This window comes from Lathyrus oleraceus, chromosome 7, assembly GCF_024323335.1.
Source record: "Lathyrus oleraceus cultivar Zhongwan6 chromosome 7, CAAS_Psat_ZW6_1.0, whole genome shotgun sequence".
Lineage (NCBI taxonomy): Eukaryota > Viridiplantae > Streptophyta > Magnoliopsida > Fabales > Fabaceae > Lathyrus > Lathyrus oleraceus.
In genome coordinates, this window is record NC_066585.1 from 495,355,030 (window position 1) to 495,380,236 (window position 25,207).

General features: G+C 38.6%; 1 protein-coding gene across 1 annotated transcript; it reads left to right on the top strand.

The window, feature by feature from the left end:
- The first annotated feature begins 410 nt into the window (after window positions 1–410).
- Window positions 411–3,363, top strand: LOC127105270 (L-ascorbate peroxidase, cytosolic). Its single transcript, NM_001427016.1, has 10 exons — window positions 411–700; window positions 904–1,033; window positions 1,184–1,358; window positions 1,459–1,524; window positions 1,969–2,017; window positions 2,104–2,189; window positions 2,456–2,535; window positions 2,627–2,729; window positions 2,820–2,878; window positions 2,972–3,363. The coding sequence occupies exons 2-10, from the start codon at window positions 915–917 to the stop codon at window positions 2,985–2,987; spliced, it is 753 nt and encodes a 250-aa protein (NP_001413945.1). The 5' UTR covers window positions 411–700; window positions 904–914; the 3' UTR covers window positions 2,988–3,363.
- Window positions 3,364–25,207: the final 21,844 nt, after the last annotated feature.

Consider the following 25,207-nt stretch of genomic DNA (forward strand, 5'->3'; position numbering starts at 1 on the left):
GCATTTATCAATAATTAATTAATACTAATATTAATTTTAAAATAAAAAAACTAAAAATAATTTATTATTAATATAAATAATTTATAATCAAATTAATATATTTTGTCACATCATATTAATATTTTAAAATCAAATGTGCTAGTATAACCTAATAGAATATACATTCGGAATTAATTTATAATATAAAAATATTTTATATTATCACATTTTTCTTATCTAAATAAGAATAAAAATAATGTATGCACGATTTTCTTTTCCGAAATAATACAAATACGATATTACTATAGTCAACAATAGGGCTCTGTCATAACTCATCACGCAACGAAACCCGTTTTCACGCATTCAAAAACTCACGACCTTTCGAATTTATATTTCTTTATTATTCCATTATTACTCCATTTCTCTCACTTCTCTCATTCGTCGTTCACGAAACCTACCTCACCTACCCAATAATCCACACACTGTGAATTTAGTCATTTACACGTGTAGATTCATCTTAACATTCAACTCTCCGAATCAACAATAACCGTACGATTCCAACCATCCAACGTCTCACAGTAAAGCTACTAGAACTTTCTCCTCTTCCTTCCCCTTTATATTACGTGTTCTTCATTTCTAACACACGCTCTTCACTCTTGGCTTGTGCTCTCCTCGTGTCACTAGGGTTTAACTTCTTCGTTTTTGCTTCTTAGATTTCGAGGTTCGAATCGCTTTCGCTTTTGATTCAGCTTTTTTCTTCGTCGTAGGGACTTGTTAATACTCGAATTGCAGTTGATTATTTTCTAGAATCATTTTTTTTATATTAGATCCATGTTTTGATCTTGTTTTTGCTTCGATTTATTGGTACACGCGATGATCTGATTCTGTTTGTGATGTATGGATTTTTGTTTGATTTTGCTGTAGAATCGTTTGCTATGGGAAAATCTTACCCAACTGTTAGTCCCGATTACCAGAAGGCCATTGAAAAGGCTAAGAGGAAGCTCAGAGGTTTTATCGCTGAGAAGAAATGCGCTCCTCTAATTCTCCGTTTGGCGTAAGTTTTGTTATCTGCAATTTTTTTTATAGAATAGTTGATTTGTGAGATTTTGATTTTTTGAATTGTCTGTGTTTAAGTTTTTGAGTGATTTAGTTTGTTGATGATTTGTTTGTGATATTTTATTTGCGATGGCTTTGTTTTGTGTAGATGGCACTCTGCTGGTACTTTTGATTCCAAGACAAAGACTGGTGGTCCTTTCGGAACAATTAAGCACCAAGCTGAGCTTGCTCATGGTGCTAACAACGGTCTTGATATCGCGGTTAGGCTGTTGGAGCCTATTAAGGAGCAATTCCCTATTGTGAGCTATGCTGATTTCTACCAGGTTGGTAATTTTTTTGTGTTTAGTTTTTAGATTTGAATTTATGTGGTTGTTCAATTTTTGTGATCATGTGGTTGATGGTTTATTTTAATACGTAACGCAGTTGGCTGGTGTTGTTGCTGTTGAGATTACCGGTGGACCTGAAGTTCCTTTCCACCCTGGTAGGGAGGTATGTTTGACCACAACTATCGCTTTTGTCTTCAAATCTAATTTACATGATTAGTAAATCAATTATTGGGTATAACTTTTTTCGGTTATATAATGATTGGATTCATGTTGGTGGGTACCTTTTTTTTTTTAAAGAATAGTGTATGTTTAATTTTTATATCATGTTCGGACATTACTTTGCAAGCTTTGATATTTGTCACTTTTTGGTGCCTTCTGGTTTTCAAGAATTTCCATTGGTTACATAATTGCGGTCAGAATCACAACAATTAATCTAATGTGATGGAATAATTGGAAATGCTTTTCTTACATGTTTTACTAAAATGTATGTAAAGTGTGGTTATATTATTTTACACAGTTGTTGATGATGTATTCTTTATCTTTTTTTACTCAGTTTTTCAGAATAGTTGAAGCTAATAACAGTCCTTTTGTTTTGTTTTCATATCAGGACAAGCCTGAGCCACCACCTGAGGGTCGCTTGCCTGATGCCACTAAGGGTCAGTGATCTGGTTTTGTGATGTGAATTAATCTATATGATTGATTGTATTTATTTGTCTCAGGATTTGATTCTTGATTATTGCAGGTTCTGACCATTTGAGGGATGTGTTTGGAAAGGCTATGGGGCTTAGTGATCAGGACATTGTTGCTCTATCTGGTGGTCACACCATTGTATGTCATAACTTTAAGCTCGCTCCTACTTTTATTGTAGTATTAATAAAACCATTAATATTGAGATTTGCATAATCATCTGCATTATGATTGTGCAATTCAGGATGTGGTAGTTAATATTACTACTACTAATGGGGCTGGAATATCAAAAGCTTGATACTTCTAACTGTATAATTCAGCTGACTTTTGTGTAAATGTTATATATGATAATGTATTTTTGATGCTCTGGGCATAACTCTTTCGGTTATGCTTAATGTAATTCTTAGGGAGCTGCACACAAGGAGCGTTCTGGATTTGAGGGACCATGGACTTCTAATCCTCTCATTTTTGACAACTCATATTTCACGTAAGTCTTCTAAAACATTATCTTTCAACCATGCCACCTTTTATCTATTTTATAAATCTCTTCATTGACAACATTATTAATAAATGTATAGTGAGTTGTTGACTGGTGAGAAGGATGGCCTTCTTCAGTTGCCAAGTGATAAGGCACTTTTGACTGACTCTGTATTCCGCCCTCTTGTTGAGAAATATGCTGCGGTAAGTATATTTCTATATTTCTATTCTATGTGAAATTATAATGTCTACTGTAAAGGTAATAAAATAACTGTCATCTGTCAATGTTTACAGGATGAAGATGTTTTCTTTGCTGATTATGCTGAAGCACATCTTAAGCTCTCTGAGCTTGGGTAGGTCATTTTATCAATTTAACTTTGGAGCTTATGAAGAATATACTTGTTTATAGAGAGTTGGTTCATTTTTATGTATTTTTTACCTTGCAGATTTGCTGAAGCCTAAGTCACAGTTGTTTGGTGTTTAGAGAGGAGCACTGTCCTGAATCTTACATAAATTTCATAGACGTTGCTTTTATTTTCAATGTGGATTCATCTTAGTTGGGTAGCATTTTGGATGTATTTTGGAAGTTTGATTGTTTTCTCTATTGTTGATCCTTGGTTAAATAACATTGTTAAGTGGTAATGCCCAGCTATTGCATTTTCCTGATAATTACTGGTTTTATTCTTATTTTGCGGGTGAAATTTCATCTAAAGTGAGCCATCTATTTAGTTTAGATTAAAATTTTAAACATCATCCGTTGATAAACTTCAAATGTATGATATTTCATTTCTTATCTCCCATGCTTCAGAAATGGTGAAAATCCCTTATTATGTTAAAATTTGGTCCATCTCTTATTATGTTAAAATTTGGTCCATAAATGCATCTTTGTAGGTATGAAATATTGATTTGGAGATTCATCTTTCTATATATGAAAGGTTGAATTGGAGATGCATTTTTGAACTTCCCTTTAATTCATAAGTTGGAGATATGTCTTCAAAAATGCTTTGTTAAATCAAAGTAGAAACAACCTTAAACAATAGAGGAGAAATCAACATAAATTAACTTTTTACTTAGACATTTTATGGATAAGCATCACATAATTTAATTGTATGTTATTAAAAACATGATAACGTATGCATCACATAAATTTAATTACATGTTATTAAAAACATGATAACTTAAGCATCACATAAATTTAAGTACATGTTATTAAAAATATAATTTAGTTATTCTGGATATTGCAGGGGTAGTATCTAGTTTGGTTTTCTTATCGATGAGATTAAAGTGAAGGTTTTGCCATTAAATTACCCAAATAAGAGCAATAAAGATGGGGATATATAATCATTTTGGTTTGTGTAAAGACAAAGAAACGTTTATAAATTGTAGAGTAATAAAGACCTTACGAACATGATCATATCTATAAATTGTAGAGCAATAAATGCTAATTATGCATAGTAGAATTTTTACAAAAAAATGTGTTACATTGTTAGAGTACAACTAATACGCATTAAAACATACGCTTCTACCTAAATCTATTAGTGATTCATTGTCATACTCTCAAATTTACCCTGACTTCACATTACTTACCTTTTATAAATCCTAAAGCATAAGCATACATTCCTCGTACACCATCTCATCTGCATCTACACCCATGATGATCCATAAACTCAAGGCATGAAGTTCATCTATGAAACTTCAAGATCCCTGATCATGTTGAGGTGTGCCCATGCTACCTTAACCCTAATCCTCATCCTCGAGTATCCTTGGACCTTGAAGGATCCCTCAAGACATCTCCCTCACCTCCAAAACCCTAATTAGATGATGAGCCATCAATGAAGACATGTGAAGATTCATCTGGTCATCTAAGGACCTCAACCCTAATTCTTGATCCTCAATGGCTTGTACAAGTCATGATTCACTTTGTGACTTGACCATATCTTTAAGGACCCCCAATATCCAAAATTTGTTCAGGCCATAACCTCTTGAATCCCCTAAATATATCTCTTGCATCCCAAAACCCTAATTTGTCTGGCTATGGCTCTTGATGAAACTTGTGGACCAAGAAATCCTAATTTGTGCATCCTTTTGATTTTATGACTTGCCTCATTTGATCATTCCACCATTCATCACTACATCCACTTACAATTCAAGTCATTTTCAATCACATTTCATCAAGCAAACATCCATCTCATCCATGGTACAAGTCCTTGTTTGATAATGAACTTTGAACTTTCAATACATTGTTTTCACCCATGGATTTGACCTAAAATCATCCCACAAAGCACCATACCTCATTTTCCATCAATATATGATCATATGAGCTTCAAACATCCATCATTGTGCCTTAAAAGTCAAGAAAACTCAAAATGACACTTCTAGGGCACGTTTGTTGCTCACATTTTGGCAAGTTTGGCCTACCATTTGGTCCAAATCCCATAACATTTTCACATTTCAAGCTTTTCAAGATCTTCTTTGAGTCAAATGTCTTAATTGGATCTCTCTTCAACTTTGTTTCAAGGTCGAAGACCTAATTCATTGAGCAAGGACTTCAATTTTTGGATTGACCAACCTGATCAGGATGCCTAGTCAGACCAAGAATCATGTTCATGACCCCCACTTTACCTAATTGTCATTTCCAAACCATAACTCCTTTTGACATGGTTCTTTTTGCATTTGATCAAGGGCATTACAAAGAACATTTGACACAAGTTTCATGCAAAATGCACAAGCCAATTTCATTTGGCCTAAGTTCAAAGTTGCTGACTTGCCATGTTGCACACACCAGACCACACTTAGGCAGAATTTGAATTTTGATGCACCAAGTCATTTAACTCTTGAATTCTGATCTCATTTGACCGCAAACATCTTCCAAAACCCTCTAAGATACATTTGCAAGTCAACTTGGTTGGAATTAGGTCCCATGTGATCAAACCCAAGTCATGTGCAAAAAATAGAATTTTCCCAAAATGCAAAAAGCAAAAGCTCTAAATAACTCTGATCAAGCCACCCTTGTCCCTCCCTTTTCATGCTAAGGTGCAAACTAACTGAGTTGAAGGGCAAACAAAGTCAGAACCACAACAACACTTCCTCCACAAGTCTTCCATTTTATCATTTTCGACCTCCACCCTTTTATGAAGAAAACCCCTTCATTCTCCCTCCAAACACTTCCCTCACCTTCCCTATAAATCGGGGAAGGTATTCCATACATTTCCCAAGCTTTTGAAGCAAGAAAAACTCTGCCTCAAAACCAAGTTTCTCAATCAAAAATAAAGTTCCAACTTTTTAAGTTTTGAGTCCTTTCAAAACAAACTAACCCCAGAAACCTTCACACCACATCACTTAAGCTTTATGAAACACTAGCACACCTTGCAACCACTTTCCCTCAGCTATCCATAGTCATCAGAGTCACCATCTGAGTTTGACTCCGACCAGCCATGTTTGTGTTTCTAACTTGTTTATCTATTTAACTTTTTTTCTTTCCATTGATTACTAACCCTCTAACACTTATGTTTTATTATTTAACTTGTACATAAATGAATCATTAATCAACTTATTAACTTTTAATCATTGAGTGGTATAATTTTTCATTTATCAAATCATTGATAAATGGACTTGGGGTTGTATAACTTTCATTGTTTCAAATTTATTGTCAAATCATTGAAGATGGACTCTGATTATTTTGGACATAAGACACTTGACTTGTTTGTCTAAAATATTTGCCTCCGCCCATAGAATTTAGTGCAATCTAATCACAAACAATCTTTTTATAAACCTGATTGCGACTTAGTATGTCTATCGAAATGTCTAACTGCAAGTGCACAGTTGTATCACGTAGTTTTAAAAAGATATCGAATCCAAATGACCAAAAACCAAACTATCATTATCTAAAGTTACTATGTAAAGCTAAGGCTAATGATTCTTTTCTTTTCTTTTTAAATTAAGAGAAACTAGAAGTAAAATTAAATGGGAAATAATAATATAATAAAAATATTCAATAAGCAGGCATCAATATGTAGATTACATCATTCTTCGAGGATTCGATAAATAATTAACATACAATAAGGTAAATCACTTTTCAGTAGGAAATATCAAATTAAAAGATTTTACCTTACACTCTCGTGTTATTGACTCAGACTATACTATTAAGCCAAAATGTTTTGCTCTCACTCACCCATCTGAATTAAAAGTAATTTTTGGAAATTGATAAATCCTAATTAATCCTAAAGTGCTCTCGCTGTGTTTAGGATTAATGCCTAGAAACCACTGTCCGGTTAAAATCTCAAACTCTTTCCCTGTTGATTTATAACCTTAATGCCTTTTCACTCTCGTGCAAAAACCTTTTAAAATTAGAATTGCAAACCACAATCAGAAAAATAGCTTATAAAAATTAGCACTAATTATTACCGAATCCCGTCGGGACAACGATCCTTACATACCGATATAAAAAACTTTAGCCATACATGGTTTGAAACTTAATCGTGCATTTATAATTATTAAACATAAACATAATCATGATTAAATTTCAGAATTGCAAGCATACAAATAATGTTATGCAATTAGGCCAAATGAAAGCGGAAACTAAAGAAATATGCAATTAAAAGAACCTGATGAATAAAAAAGTTGGATTAAACTGCGGAAAATTCTTTGAGTACAAATATCAAATTGGAAATACAAATGATGCCGACACGCTTGATCCAAGCAACAAGTAAAAACTTAAGAACTAAGGTGCAATAACCTCCCGATGTGGAAGAACTATCACTTTTCAAGTATTTCTACTTAAGCCTAAGAGTCAAAAGTGTACGATAAAACTTGGATCTTTTTTTTTATCTCCATGAAACTTCCTTCTTATACTGGTAAGTGGAGCTGAAATTAACCTAAAATCGTGTAGAAGTGGTTGAAAATTTAGGGGAGTCCTTGACCAAGTTTATGCAGTTGCTGAAAAACTGCACTGTGTGCTTGTGGCAAACGCCATGGTACTTAAACTTGGGGTGACGTGGCAAGGGGACGTGGTGAACGCCACAAGCCCATGGCGAATGCCACAGGCCCAGAACCTGCAATTTCAGTATTTTTCTTCTTTTCTTCATTTCTTCTCTTTTCTTTATCTCTTTCTCGCACGCGAGTTCTGTATTGACAAGTACCTGAAATAGGGCAACAACACCAGCAAAATACAATAAAAACATACACAAATTTATACTAAAATGCCTATGAATTGAGTGAAATATATGGTATAGTTTCACGTTATCAAACCCCCCCATACTTGAACCTTTGCTTGTCCTCAAGAAAATGCTACACCTGTGACATGAAAATTCGGAGGCTCGTAGCATATAAATTAATGAAAAAGAACATAAACAATCAAATAATCATTCTAAAGCTATAAACTTCGCTTGGGTTATAATTGCTTAGATAGGTACTAATCGGTACACTAAGGATATCGTAATAATGCAATTCCGAAATTACGGTCATGAGTCTCCCTACATGCAAACAAATCTAAATGATGTCATTATATTGCAAACTTGTCAATTCACCTTTTATTTTTCCATTTAAGTGCGATCATATTAAGCCCATCATCTTTCACACTTATAATAGGAAGATCTGTTAGTGACTTTGGTCTTTCTTTTACCTTCGGTTTCCCGGTTCGGGGGTTGATTATGGCATATAGGTGGTTTAAGCCCCCTCCCAAATCGTAATCGTAGGGGATCAAACCGTAGTCCTCCCTACCAAGTTTAGCGCCAAATACCACTAAACCAACTACGATTGGTATTGGTAATTCAAGTCTCAACATATTTCATTCAATATCATTTTTATTCTTTGGACCAAACACTTATTTGCATCAATCTCCTACGTAAAGCATGACCAAGATGGTGCTGACTGCCTGAACTATTTTATTAGGTAAGGGTACAAGGTTTTTGACATGATGAATATTCTAATTTATTCGCATGTTTAGGAGAATTAAGGCGTTAAAACGATACCGATCTTGCACACAAATTTCCCAAGATTTTACAATTAAACCTCAATGTCATTTGTAACTTAGAACTTTCTAATTATGAAATGATTTTCATGGAAATTTTTTGTTATGACTTAAGAAAACGGGAAGATCAATAAATAGTGGAAACCACGCATAAAGACTCGACAACACATGCATTGACTCAATTAACACTAAACAATTAAATTAGAAATGGAAATGGATAAAACAATAAATCTACCTAAGAAAGTTGTAAATAAAAGCAATAAAGTTCCTCCCCCACACTTAAACCCAACATTATCCCAAATGTTTCAATAAAAGGTGGAAAAGGAAGATAGAACCTGAATGGAGTGCTCAACGACGGCCTCGGCCTCGTGCTCGTCCATACCTACCATGCTGAGGAGGTGGTATACCTACGTGCTGCATGTACTCAAGCAGATCCTCAATCTCTACATGCATGCCTTCCATTTCTTCAATCTGGGCCCGCTATGTTATGCTCGGTCCTTTATGTGTAGTCGTGCTGCTGATCATGTATATGTTGGATCTATGCCATCATGTCAACCTGCTGTCTCTATATATTTCTCAACAGCTGGTGGCGTTCTGCGTCTGCATCCGTACAGTGTCGCAGCTTGCAGAGGACATTGTCAAGTGCGATCTTGATGCCAACATAATCATACTCCTCTTGGAACTGGTGTCGGGGAGTGGTACCTACAAAAGTTTCAGAAGGGCCAGGTGCAGCGTGTGCACGTGTAGTAGGATCAAAGAAAGTGGGAGCATCTTGCTCCATCTCATCAAATTCATCATCAGTTTGACCACCTTGGTTATCCTACACAGGTATGTCATTAGGGGCAGGATGACCGGGTTTAGGGGCGGTCAGATCATAGAGCTAATTGTTCCTGTTTCGCACGTTTGTACATGTATGGCAAGGTAAAATGATACTTATAATCTCGCGGTTACCAACCATGAGAGAGTATCTGTTGTAACACCCTTCTACCCAAACGACATATTTAAATAGATTATCAGAGTACAACATGTAGAAGAGTGTACATTTCTTACAACATAACAATTATCGCATCTCAACATAAAACATATTATTTATTTTATTAAAACTTCGCAGCGGACAACAACATTATATAACAATTCATAATAATGGTTCAACATTATCTCAACTAAACATCTCAACATGTTAGTCATCATAAACAACGTAAATAATAATCAATTATCTATCGAATCCCATAACCCCGGTGTCACATGACCAGAGCATTTGACTCGACTCTGTAGAATAACTCTACACTTATTCTTCAAACCTCAACAATAGCTACTCCTCTTTATCTGCACATTACTCATCATAGATGAACATAAACACGTGCAGAAGGGGTGAGAATTACATTATTAAATAATAATATAACGACAGAAATATAAACATAAATATATTTCACATATGCCAACACAGCTCATCATAATCATCATAATCAACATAGTCATGAACATCAACAAAACAACATATCAAATGCAATGCACACACCCATGCATGACTCAACACGACTCGGTATACCCATTTTGTGACCAACTACAGGATCACCACTCCCAGATTCATCACCATAGAATCCGAGTTCCCCGTAAGGAACCAAGCCTCTCAACAAGCCCGGAGTCAACAACATCATTGGAACTCAGTCCGTTCATCACTAGGCATCGGCCTTTCATGAATGCATGCACACCAAGCATGCATCATAATCAACATAGCAACAACAACATCATATATTCATGTTATCATCATCATTAACACATTCTATCACAAAAGCATATCACATCATGCCACATAATCAAACACAGTATTATCACACTCTACTAATATCTATACCACTCAAAGCAACGGGACATGATCCCTCGTATACCATGCATCAGCTAAGTTACCTCGCTCAGCCTAACCAACCAAAAACTGCACAACAACAGCCCAGGAAAGACCACAAGTCTGCCCATACGCGTATTGCCTATGCCCATACGCGTATTGCCCACGCCTGACCAAATCCATACGCGTATTGCCCATGTCCATACGCGTATGCTACGCGTATCACATTCCCATACGCGTACCAACAGAGACCAAAACACGTTCAAAACATCATCTTCCTCATCCATACGCGTATTGCCTAGTGCCATACGCGTACCAGCAATCTCATACGCGTATTGCCTAGTGCCATACGCGTATGACCAGAAACCAGATTTACAGATCTGCAATGGCTTTTTCTGCTACGAGATCTATCCAAATTCATCCTTCCACAGTCCAAATTTCACACAAAATCACTCATATTATCTAATACAAATAGTCCCCTATTCGATTTCACAAATCCTAACATCATTGCATATAATTTCTACGAATTCCTTCGATTAAAATCCCAATTTCGTTCATCCAATATTTCACCATTTTCAGCATATTATTGTTTAATAAGGTTCAGACCCCTTACCTCTTTGGATTGAAGGAAGCTCTGAGCAATCTTTGGCCTTTTCCTCTTCCTTCTCTTTCTCTTCAGCGTTTCTCCCCCCTTTCTCTGACTCTGAGGCAAAAACACGTGAAAACAACCTGAGTCCTCACTTTGGCCTCTTTTATCCAATTTCCACTTTTACCCTTCCACTCTTCATATTCCCTTTATTTTATTTATTTAATTATTATCAAAATAAATAACATCTATAGTAATAATAAAAATAATCCAATAATTCAACTTTATTTAATTAAATTAATAAAATAATATTAACTCAATTAAATAATTCTCTTATTTTAATCGGGGTGTTACAACTCTCCCCCACTAAAAGAGTTTTCGTCCTCGAAAACATACCTCAAGCAAATAGAGCCGGGTACGACTCCTTCATCTGATCTTCACGCTCCCAAGTCAAGCTCTCACCAGCTGGACCTCCCCAAACAACTTTCACTAGAGCAATCTTCTTACCTCTCAGGGTCTTCTCTTCTCGGTCATCTATCCGAATTGGCAACACCTCAACGGTCAAATTATCCCTCACCTGGATATCATCCAACTGAACAACATGCGAAGGATCCGCAATATATTTTCTCAACTGAGATACATGAAACACATCATGCAGATTAAAAAGCGACGGCGGTAAAGCTATCCGATACGCCACTTCCCCAACCCTCTTCAAAATCTGATACGGACCCACAAACCTCGGAGTAAGCTTTTTAGACTTTAACGCTCTACCCACACCTGTCGTCGGAGTAACTCTCAAGAACACATGATCTCCCTCTTGGAACTCAAGTGCCTTTCTCCTGTTATCATGATAACTCTTCTGACGACTCTGAGAAATCTTCATTTTCTCCTGAATCATCTTAACCTTTTCAGTCGTCTGCTGCACAATCTCAGGTCCGAGTACAACACTCTCACCTGATTCATACCAACACAATGGAGTTCTACACCTCCTACCATACAATGCTTCATATGGAGCCATACCGATACTAGCATGAAAACTATTATTATAAGTAAACTCCACCAACGGCAAATAACTATCCCAAGAACCACTCTGCTCCAACACACAAGCTCTCAACAAATCCTCCAAGGATTGGATAGTCCTTTCGGTCTGACCATCAGTCTGAGGATGATAAGCTGAACTCAACCTCAACTTAGTTCCCAACGCTTTCTGCAAACTTTCCCAAAATCTAGAAGTAAATCTGGGATCTCTATCAGACACAATACTGGATGGAATACCATGCAGCCTCACTATCTCCTCAATATACAACTCTGCCAACTTCTCTAAAGAGTGATTAATCTTCATCGGCAAGAAATGCGCCGACTTAGTCAATCGATCCACAATCACCCAAATAGAATCATTACCTTTCACCATCCTCGGCAATCCCGTCACAAAATCCATGGAAATGCTATCCCACTTCCATTCAGGAATCTTCAAAGGTTGCATCATACCTGCCGGTTTCTGATGTTCAATCTTTGACTTCTGACAAGTCAAACAGGCATACACAAACTTAGCAACATCTCTTTTCATACCAGCCCACCAAAACAACTTCTTCAAATCTTGATACATTTTAGTTGCACCTGGATGGATGCTCAATCCACTCCTATGGCCCTCTTCAAGAATACTCTTTTTCAATTCAGACACCTCAGGAACACAAACTCTACCTTTAAATCGCAGGATGCCATTCTCATCAATCTCAAAATTACCACCATTACCCTGGTTAACCATAGTAATATGATCAACTAGAGCGACATCAACTTGCTGACCATTCCGAATATCTTCCAGAATTCCACTAGTCAACTTCAGCATACCCAACTTTACACTATCAGCGGAAACTTCACAACCCAAACTCATATCACGGAACTGTTCAATTAACTCAAGCTCCCGAACCATCATCATAGACATATGTAGAGACTTTCTACTCAGCGCATCTGCAACTACATTAGCCTTACCGGGATGATAACTCAATTCAAAGTCAAAATCCTTCAGTAATTCTAACCACCTTCTCTGCCTCATATTTAACTCTTTCTGATCAAACAGATACTTCAGACTCTTGTGATCACTGAACACTTCGAATCTGGAACCATACAGATAATGCCTCCACACTTTCAACACAAATACAACAGCTGCAAGTTCTAGATCATGCGTAGGATAATTCCTCTCATGAACTTTCAACTGTCTAGAAGCATAAGCTACAACTTTACCGTTCTGCATCAAAACACCACCAAGACCCATCAAAGAAGCATCACAATAGACGACGAAGGACTCACCAGGATTAGGCAAGATCAACACTGGAGCACTGGTCAACCGCCTCTTCAACTCCACAAAACTCGCTTCACAAGCTGCATCCCACACATATACTTGACCCTTCTTAGTCAACTGCGTCAACGGCAATGCCAACTTAGAGAAGCCCTCAATAAATCTGCGATAATAACCAGCTAACCCCAGAAAACTGCGTATCTCAGTAGCAGACTTCGGAGTCTCCCACTGTAATACGGCATCAACTTTAGCAGGATCAACAGAAATCCCACCACTCGAAATCACATGGCCAAGGAAACTCACTTCCTTCAACCAGAACTCACATTTAGATAACTTTGCATATAATTTCTTTTCTCTTAACACCTGCAAAACAATTCTCAGATGTCCTGCATGCTCTTCTTCCGTCTTAGAATATATCAATATATCATCTATGAACACCACAACAAAATTATCAAGGTACGGATGAAATATACGATTCATATATTCCATAAACACACCTGGAGCATTAGATACACCGAACGGCATCACAGTGTATTCATAGTGACCATACCTCGTACGGAAAGCAGTCTTCGCAATATCGTCTGACTTCACTCGGATCTGATGATAACCCGACCGCAAATCAATCTTACTGAAAACATGAGCTCCAACCAACTGGTCCATCAAATCATCAATCCTCGGCAATGGATACCGATTCTTGATAGTCACCTTATTCAACTGCCGGTAATCGACACACAACCTCATCGTACCTTCTTTCTTCTTCACTAACAATACTGGTGCACCCCAAGGAGAAACACTTGGACGCACAAACTTCTTCTCAAGCAATTCTTCAAGTTGCTTCTTCAATTCAACTAATTCAGTTGCCGACATTCTATAAGGAGACATCGACACTGGACTCGTACCTGGTACTAAGTCAATGGCAAATTCGACTTCACGTTCTGGAGGTAATTCACTTACATCCTCCGGAAACACATCTCGAAATTCACAGACAACAGGCAAATCTACACCCACCACTTTCTTATCCGCTTGCAGAGACGCAAATAAAGCGAATATCTGAGCTTCATCTTTCACAAAATCCCCCACCTGCTTAGCAGATAGAAATCTTGCCTCATCCTTCTCATCAACTTCAGAAAATCGCACCGTCTTCCTATAGCAGTTGATAAACACGCCATAGAATTCTAGCCAATTCATTCCCAGAATAATATCAATTTGGTGCAAGGGTAAGCACACCAAATCAACCACGAACTCTCTCTCAAAGATCGTCAACTGACAACCTCGACAGACCACAGAAGTCTTCACAGAACCATTAGCAGGAGTATCTATCACCATACTTCCGCCTAGGGACGACATAATCACACCAATCCTGGTCGCACACTCATACGAAATAAACGAATGGGTAGCACCAGTGTCAACAATAGCAAGCAATTCAACATTATTAATCAAGCAAGTACCTTTAATCAGATTATCTTCTTTAGGAGCTTCAGCCCCACTCAGAGCAAACACCCTACCAGTAGTATGAGCTGCAGTAGCCGCCTTCTTCGGTTTCGAGCACTGCGAACTGATATGGCCTTTCTCGCCACAATTAAAACATGTCGGACCAGCATCCTTACATTCAGTAACTCTATGTCCAGCCTGACCGCATCGGAAACATCTCAGCACTTTCTTGGTACAGCTATCAGCACGGTGGCCTGGCTCGCCACACTTGAAACATTTACCAGCTATGGGAGATCCTCCCCCACTTGGCTTCTTCTCATTTACTACTTTCTGCTTACCTTTACCATTCGGAGATGCATAAGGACTACCACGATCCTTATTCTTCTTCTCACTAAGACTCTTGTAATGAGCAGTCCTAGCCTTGCTATCTTCATCAAATATCCTGCACTTATTAACCAGTGTAGGAAACCTACGAATCTCCTGGTAACCAATGCCTTGTTTGATCTCGGGACGCAACCCGTTCTCAAACTTGACACACTTGGATTCCTCAGCATCAGCATTATTATAATGAGGACAATACTGCACCAGCTCCTCAAACTTCGAAGCGTAATCAGCAACAGACATGTTACCCTGCTTCAGTCCCAGAAATTCCATCTCCTTCTTACATCGCACATCAGCAGGAAAATATTTCTCCAGAAAGGCCGTCTTGAACCTTTCCCAAGTCATCTCAGCACCTGGTACTTCAATCCTCTGTCGAGTGTTATCCCACCAGTTTTCAGCCTCTTCAGATAACATATGCGTACCAAACTGCACCTTCTGTGCTTCAGTACACGTCATCACCCGGAAAATCTTCTCAATTTCCTTCAGCCAAATCTGAGCACCATCTGGATCATAGCGCCCCTTGAATGTAGGAGGGTTATTCTTCAGAAACCTTCCCAAATTCCTAAACTCGTCGACCGGCGGATTCTGCTGCGCCTGCATAGCCTGCGCCATAGCAGCCAAAGCCTCAGCAACCGCACGGTCATTTTCTCCAGCCATACTCTGCACGACACAACTACAACCGTTAAATATCGACAGTGTCATTTACACTAATCGACCAACAGGGAAAACATCACATTATGACTCGACTGGACTGACCATGCTCTGATACCACTAATGTAACACCCTTCTACCCAAACGACATATTTAAATAGATTATCAGAGTACAACATGTAGAAGAGTGTACATTTCTTACAACATAACAATTATCGCATCTCAACATAAAACATATTATTTATTTTATTAAAACTTCGCAGCGGACAACAACATTATATAACAATTCATAATAATGGTTCAACATTATCTCAACTAAACATCTCAACATGTTAGTCATCATAAACAACGTAAATAATAATCAATTATCTATCGAATCCCATAACCCCGGTGTCACATGACCAGAGCATTTGACTCGACTCTGTAGAATAACTCTACACTTATTCTTCAAACCTCAACAATAGCTACTCCTCTTTATCTGCACATTACTCATCATAGATGAACATAAACACGTGCAGAAGGGGTGAGAATTACATTATTAAATAATAATATAACGACAGAAATATAAACATAAATATATTTCACATATGCCAACACAGCTCATCATAATCATCATAATCAACATAGTCATGAACATCAACAAAACAACATATCAAATGCAATGCACACACCCATGCATGACTCAACACGACTCGGTATACCCATTTTGTGACCAACTACAGGATCACCACTCCCAAATTCATCACCATAGAATCCGAGTTCCCCGTAAGGAACCAAGCCTCTCAACAAGCCCGGAGTCAACAACATCATTGGAACTCAGTCCGTTCATCACTAGGCATCGGCCTTTCATGAATGCATGCACACCAAGCATGCATCATAATCAACATAGCAACAACAGCATCATATATTCATGTTATCATCATCATTAACACATTCTATCACAAAAGCATATCACATCATGCCACATAATCAAACACAGTATTATCACACTCTACTAATATCTATACCACTCAAAGCAACGGGACATGATCCCTCGTATACCATGCATCAGCTAAGTTACCTCGCTCAGCCTAACCAACCAAAAACTGCACAACAACAGCCCAGGAAAGACCACAAGTCTGCCCATACGCGTATTGCCTATGCCCATACGCGTATTGCCCACGCCTGACCAAATCCATACGCGTATTGCCCATGTCCATACGCGTATGCTACGCGTATCACATTCCCATACGCGTACCAACAGAGACCAAAACACGTTCAAAACATCATCTTCCTCATCCATACGCGTATTGCCTAGTGCCATACGCGTACCAGCAATCTCATACGCGTATTGCCTAGTGCCATACGCGTATGACCAGAAACCAGATTTACAGATCTGCAATGGCTTTTTCTGCTACGAGATCTATCCAAATTCATCCTTCCACAGTCCAAATTTCACACAAAATCACTCATATTATCTAATACAAATAGTCCCCTATTCGATTTCACAAATCCTAACATCATTGCATATAATTTCTACGAATTCCTTCGATTAAAATCCCAATTTCGTTCATCCAATATTTCACCATTTTCAGCATATTATTGTTTAATAAGGTTCAGACCCCTTACCTCTTTGGATTGAAGGAAGCTCTGAGCAATCTTTGGCCTTTTCCTCTTCCTTCTCTTTCTCTTCAGCGTTTCTCCCCCCTTTCTCTGACTCTGAGGCAAAAACACGTGAAAACAACCTGAGTCCTCACTTTGGCCTCTTTTATCCAATTTCCACTTTTACCCTTCCACTCTTCATATTCCCTTTATTTTATTTATTTAATTATTATCAAAATAAATAACATCTATAGTAATAATAAAATAATCCAATAATTCAACTTTATTTAATTAAATTAATAAAATAATATTAACTCAATTAAATAATTCTCTTATTTTAATCGGGGTGTTACAACTCTCCCCCACTAAAAGAGTTTTCGTCCTCGAAAACATACCTCAAGCAAATAGAGCCGGGTACGACTCCTTCATCTGATCTTCACGCTCCCAAGTCAAGCTCTCACCAGCTGGACCTCCCCAAACAACTTTCACTAGAGCAATCTTCTTACCTCTCAGGGTCTTCTCTTCTCGGTCATCTATCCGAATTGGCAACACCTCAACGGTCAAATTATCCCTCACCTGGATATCATCCAACTGAACAACATGCGAAGGATCCGCAATATATTTTCTCAACTGAGATACATGAAACACATCATGCAGATTAAAAAGCGACGGCGGTAAAGCTATCCGATACGCCACTTCCCCAACCCTCTTCAAAATCTGATACGGACCCACAAACCTCGGAGTAAGCTTTTTAGACTTTAACGCTCTACCCACACCTGTCGTCGGAGTAACTCTCAAGAACACATGATCTCCCTCTTGGAACTCAAGTGCCTTTCTCCTGTTATCATGATAACTCTTCTGACGACTCTGAGAAATCTTCATTTTCTCCTGAATCATCTTAACCTTTTCAGTCGTCTGCTGCACAATCTCAGGTCCGAGTACAACACTCTCACCTGATTCATACCAACACAATGGAGTTCTACACCTCCTACCATACAATGCTTCATATGGAGCCATACCGATACTAGCATGAAAACTATTATTATAAGTAAACTCCACCAACGGCAAATAACTATCCCAAGAACCACTCTGCTCCAACACACAAGCTCTCAACAAATCCTCCAAGGATTGGATAGTCCTTTCGGTCTGACCATCAGTCTGAGGATGATAAGCTGAACTCAACCTCAACTTAGTTCCCAACGCTTTCTGCAAACTTTCCCAAAATCTAGAAGTAAATCTGGGATCTCTATCAGACACAATACTGGATGGAATACCATGCAGCCTCACTATCTCCTCAATATACAACTCTGCCAACTTCTCTAAAGAGTGATTAATCTTCATCGGCAAGAAATGCGCCGACTTAGTCAATCGATCCACAATCACCCAAATAGAATCATTACCTTTCACCGTCCTCGGCAATCCCGTCACAAAATCCATGGAAATGCTATCCCACTTCCATTCAGGAATCTTCAAAGGTTGCATCATACCTGCCGGTTTCTGATGTTCAATCTTTGACTTCTGACAAGTCAAACAGGCATACACAAACTTAGCAACATCTCTTTTCATACCAGCCCACCAAAACAACTTCTTCAAATCTTGATACATTTTAGTTGCACCTGGATGGATGCTCAATCCACTCCTATGGCCCTCTTCAAGAATACTCTTTTTCAATTCAGACACCTCAGGAACACAAACTCTACCTTTAAATCGCAGGATGCCATTCTCATCAATCTCAAAATTACCACCATTACCCTGGTTAACCATAGTAATATGATCAACTAGAGCGACATCAACTTGCTGACCATTCCGAATATCTTCCAGAATTCCACTAGTCAACTTCAGCATACCCAACTTTACACTATCAGCGGAAACTTCACAACCCAAACTCATATCACGGAACTGTTCAATTAACTCAAGCTCCCGAACCATCATCATAGACATATGTAGAGACTTTCTACTCAGCGCATCTGCAACTACATTAGCCTTACCGGGATGATAACTCAATTCAAAGTCAAAATCCTTCAGTAATTCTAACCACCTTCTCTGCCTCATATTTAACTCTTTCTGATCAAACAGATACTTCAGACTCTTGTGATCACTGAACACTTCGAATCTGGAACCATACAGATAATGCCTCCACATTTTCAACACAAATACAACAGCTGCAAGTTCTAGATCATGCGTAGGATAATTCCTCTCATGAACTTTCAACTGTCTAGAAGCATAAGCTACAACTTTACCGTTCTGCATCAAAACACCACCAAGACCCATCAAAGAAGCATCACAATAGACGACGAAGGACTCACCAGGATTAGGCAAGATCAACACTGGAGCACTGGTCAACCGCCTCTTCAACTCCACAAAACTCGCTTCACAAGCTGCATCCCACACATATACTTGACCCTTCTTAGTCAACTGCGTCAACGGCAATGCCAACTTAGAGAAGCCCTCAATAAATCTGCGATAATAACCAGCTAACCCCAGAAAACTGCGTATCTCAGTAGCAGACTTCGGAGTCTCCCACTGTAATACGGCATCAACTTTAGCAGGATCAACAGAAATCCCACCACTCGAAATCACATGGCCAAGGAAACTCACTTCCTTCAACCAGAACTCACATTTAGATAACTTTGCATATAATTTCTTTTCTCTTAACACCTGCAAAACAATTCTCAGATGTCCTGCATGCTCTTCTTCCGTCTTAGAATATATCAATATATCATCTATGAACACCACAACAAAATTATCAAGGTACGGATGAAATATACGATTCATATATTCCATAAACACACCTGGAGCATTAGATACACCGAACGGCATCACAGTGTATTCATAGTGACCATACCTCGTACGGAAAGCAGTCTTCGCAATATCGTCTGACTTCACTCGGATCTGATGATAACCCGACCGCAAATCAATCTTACTGAAAACATGAGCTCCAACCAACTGGTCCATCAAATCATCAATCCTCGGCAATGGATACCGATTCTTGATAGTCACCTTATTCAACTGCCGGTAATCGACACACAACCTCATCGTACCTTCTTTCTTCTTCACTAACAATACTGGTGCACCCCAAGGAGAAACACTTGGACGCACAAACTTCTTCTCAAGCAATTCTTCAAGTTGCTTCTTCAATTCAACTAATTCAGTTGCCGACATTCTATAAGGAGACATCGACACTGGACTCGTACCTGGTACTAAGTCAATGGCAAATTCGACTTCACGTTCTGGAGGTAATTCACTTACATCCTCCGGAAACACATCTCGAAATTCACAGACAACAGGCAAATCTACACCCACCACTTTCTTATCCGCTTGCAGAGACGCAAATAAAGCGAATATCTGAGCTTCATCTTTCACAAAATCCCCCACCTGCTTAGCAGATAGAAATCTTGCCTCATCCTTCTCATCAACTTCAGAAAATCGCACCGTCTTCCTATAGCAGTTGATAAACACGCCATAGAATTCTAGCCAATTCATTCCCAGAATAATATCAATTTGGTGCAAGGGTAAGCACACCAAATCAACCACGAACTCTCTCTCAAAGATCGTCAACTGACAACCTCGACAGACCACAGAAGTCTTCACAGAACCATTAGCAGGAGTATCTATCACCATACTTCCGCCTAGGGACGACATAATCACACCAATCCTGGTCGCACACTCATACGAAATAAACGAATGGGTAGCACCAGTGTCAACAATAGCAAGCAATTCAACATTATTAATCAAGCAAGTACCTTTAATCAGATTATCTTCTTTAGGAGCTTCAGCCCCACTCAGAGCAAACACCCTACCAGTAGTATGAGCTGCAGTAGCCGCCTTCTTCGGTTTCGAGCACTGCGAACTGATATGGCCTTTCTCGCCACAATTAAAACATGTCGGACCAGCATCCTTACATTCAGTAACTCTATGTCCAGCCTGACCGCATCGGAAACATCTCAGCACTTTCTTGGTACAGCTATCAGCACGGTGGCCTGGCTCGCCACACTTGAAACATTTACCAGCTATGGGAGATCCTCCCCCACTTGGCTTCTTCTCATTTACTACTTTCTGCTTACCTTTACCATTCGGAGATGCATAAGGACTACCACGATCCTTATTCTTCTTCTCACTAAGACTCTTGTAATGAGCAGTCCTAGCCTTGCTATCTTCATCAAATATCCTGCACTTATTAACCAGTGTAGGAAACCTACGAATCTCCTGGTAACCAATGCCTTGTTTGATCTCGGGACGCAACCCGTTCTCAAACTTGACACACTTGGATTCCTCAGCATCAGCATTATTATAATGAGGACAATACTGCACCAGCTCCTCAAACTTCGAAGCGTAATCAGCAACAGACATGTTACCCTGCTTCAGTCCCAGAAATTCCATCTCCTTCTTACATCGCACATCAGCAGGAAAATATTTCTCCAGAAAGGCCGTCTTGAACCTTTCCCAAGTCATCTCAGCACCTGGTACTTCAATCCTCTGTCGAGTGTTATCCCACCAGTTTTCAGCCTCTTCAGATAACATATGCGTACCAAACTGCACCTTCTGTGCTTCAGTACACGTCATCACCCGGAAAATCTTCTCAATTTCCTTCAGCCAAATCTGAGCACCATCTGGATCATAGCGCCCCTTGAATGTAGGAGGGTTATTCTTCAGAAACCTTCCCAAATTCCTAAACTCGTCGACCGGCGGATTCTGCTGCGCCTGCATAGCCTGCGCCATAGCAGCCAAAGCCTCAGCAACCGCACGGTCATTTTCTCCAGCCATACTCTGCACGACACAACTACAACCGTTAAATATCGACAGTGTCATTTACACTAATCGACCAACAGGGAAAACATCACATTATGACTCGACTGGACTGACCATGCTCTGATACCACTAATGTAACACCCTTCTACCCAAACGACATATTTAAATAGATTATCAGAGTACAACATGTAGAAGAGTGTACATTTCTTACAACATAACAATTATCGCATCTCAACATAAAACATATTATTTATTTTATTAAAACTTCGCAGCGGACAACAACATTATATAACAATTCATAATAATGGTTCAACATTATCTCAACTAAACATCTCAACATGTTAGTCATCATAAACAACGTAAATAATAATCAATTATCTATCGAATCCCATAACCCCGGTGTCACATGACCAGAGCATTTGACTCGACTCTGTAGAATAACTCTACACTTATTCTTCAAACCTCAACAATAGCTACTCCTCTTTATCTGCACATTACTCATCATAGATGAACATAAACACGTGCAGAAGGGGTGAGAATTACATTATTAAATAATAATATAACGACAGAAATATAAACATAAATATATTTCACATATGCCAACACAGCTCATCATAATCATCATAATCAACATAGTCATGAACATCAACAAAACAACATATCAAATGCAATGCACACACCCATGCATGACTCAACACGACTCGGTATACCCATTTTGTGACCAACTACAGGATCACCACTCCCAGATTCATCACCATAGAATCCGAGTTCCCCGTAAGGAACCAAGCCTCTCAACAAGCCCGGAGTCAACAACATCATTGGAACTCAGTCCGTTCATCACTAGGCATCGGCCTTTCATGAATGCATGCACACCAAGCATGCATCATAATCAACATAGCAACAACAGCATCATATATTCATGTTATCATCATCATTAACACATTCTATCACAAAAGCATATCACATCATGCCACATAATCAAACACAGTATTATCACACTCTACTAATATCTATACCACTCAAAGCAACGGGACATGATCCCTCGTATACCATGCATCAGCTAAGTTACCTCGCTCAGCCTAACCAACCAAAAACTGCACAACAACAGCCCAGGAAAGACCACAAGTCTGCCCATACGCGTATTGCCTATGCCCATACGCGTATTGCCCACGCCTGACCAAATCCATACGCGTATTGCCCATGTCCATACGCGTATGCTACGCGTATCACATTCCCATACGCGTACCAACAGAGACCAAAACACGTTCAAAACATCATCTTCCTCATCCATACGCGTATTGCCTAGTGCCATACGCGTACCAGCAATCTCATACGCGTATTGCCTAGTGCCATACGCGTATGACCAGAAACCAGATTTACAGATCTGCAATGGCTTTTTCTGCTACGAGATCTATCCAAATTCATCCTTCCACAGTCCAAATTTCACACAAAATCACTCATATTATCTAATACAAATAGTCCCCTATTCGATTTCACAAATCCTAACATCATTGCATATAATTTCTACGAATTCCTTCGATTAAAATCCCAATTTCGTTCATCCAATATTTCACCATTTTCAGCATATTATTGTTTAATAAGGTTCAGACCCCTTACCTCTTTGGATTGAAGGAAGCTCTGAGCAATCTTTGGCCTTTTCCTCTTCCTTCTCTTTCTCTTCAGCGTTTCTCCCCCCTTTCTCTGACTCTGAGGCAAAAACACGTGAAAACAACCTGAGTCCTCACTTTGGTCTCTTTTATCCAATTTCCACTTTTACCCTTCCACTCTTCATATTCCCTTTATTTTCTTTATTTAATTATTATCAAAATAAATAACATCTATAGTAATAATAAAAATAATCCAATAATTCAACTTTATTTAATTAAATTAATAAAATAATATTAACTCAATTAAATAATTCTCTTATTTTATTCGGGGTGTTACATCTGTCGTCCCTCCTGGCCTTAATTAAACGTTGGGATCGACATGAATCGATATCCAGGGAGGGTGTTTGTAGGGGTTGTAGTGTTGCAAGTTCATTATCTAAGCCTAGTGTGTGGGTTATGGAGTTAACCATACCTTAGATACAAAAAGGGATGGCCCCTCTTGTGCAAATCAACTGCATGTGTGCCAACATGAAAGGAGTCGCATTGATTAGTGTCGGTGCGAATGCAGCATGTAAAAAGAATAAATCTTTAGAATTTACCCTACCATCGTTTATTCGACCGAAAATTATGTTAGCTAATATTCGATGCATATATCGTATGGCTGGGTTATGGATATGCGAAGCTTTTATCCCTTCCCAGTCAGATGTTCTCTCACCTATCAATTGTTCCCAGAAACGGAATGATTCATATTGCCATTCTTCTTCTAAAGGACATGCATATGCTATACCATTACCATGGGGAAAATGCAGCATGTCCCTAATAGTATCTTGGCTTAACTCATAATCTCTATTAAATAATCCAAACCTTACCGTTCCAAAAGATTATTGATCAACCAAAGGCATATAGTAAGTAAAAGAATTCAAAAACTCCAAAGTCAGTTTTTCGTACGTAGCATCATTCAAAGAACAAAAGTCTGTTAAATCTAATATATATCGAGTATCAATTGCACACTACTGAGTAATCCTAACCTACATAGACAAGGTTCATCGGCATACCTTGTCGGAGTGACTGAACGTTCGTAGAACTTCAAGTACCTTTCTTTTTGTAATTTCCCAACTTCTCCCTCACTGAAGATGATATTAGACAAATCAGCCGTTGGCCTTTTTGTTTTAGCTTGAACTCTTGGAGGCATGGTGAGAAGGAAAAATATTTTTAGAGTGGGGTTGTATTTGTGGTTTGGCAATGGGGAATAGGCGTTGTTTGGATTGGATGATAAATGAGGATGGATAGGAATTTCTTCGTCATCAGGATGGATAGGAATTTGAAAGAATCCTGAGTAACCGTCCAGATAGCAAAAATGAGAATGTTTAGCTAATAATTCCAGCATTTGATCTATAAAAGGAAAGGGAAAGTGATACTAGTGAGTGGCTTTATTTAATTTTCTATAATCGATGCACATCCTCCATTCAGTTACTACACGTTTAGCTACAGTATCACCCTTTTCGTTACTGACAACCGTAACACCTCATTTCTTGGGTACTACATGTACTGGGCTAACTCATTTATTGTCAGATATGGGATATATAATA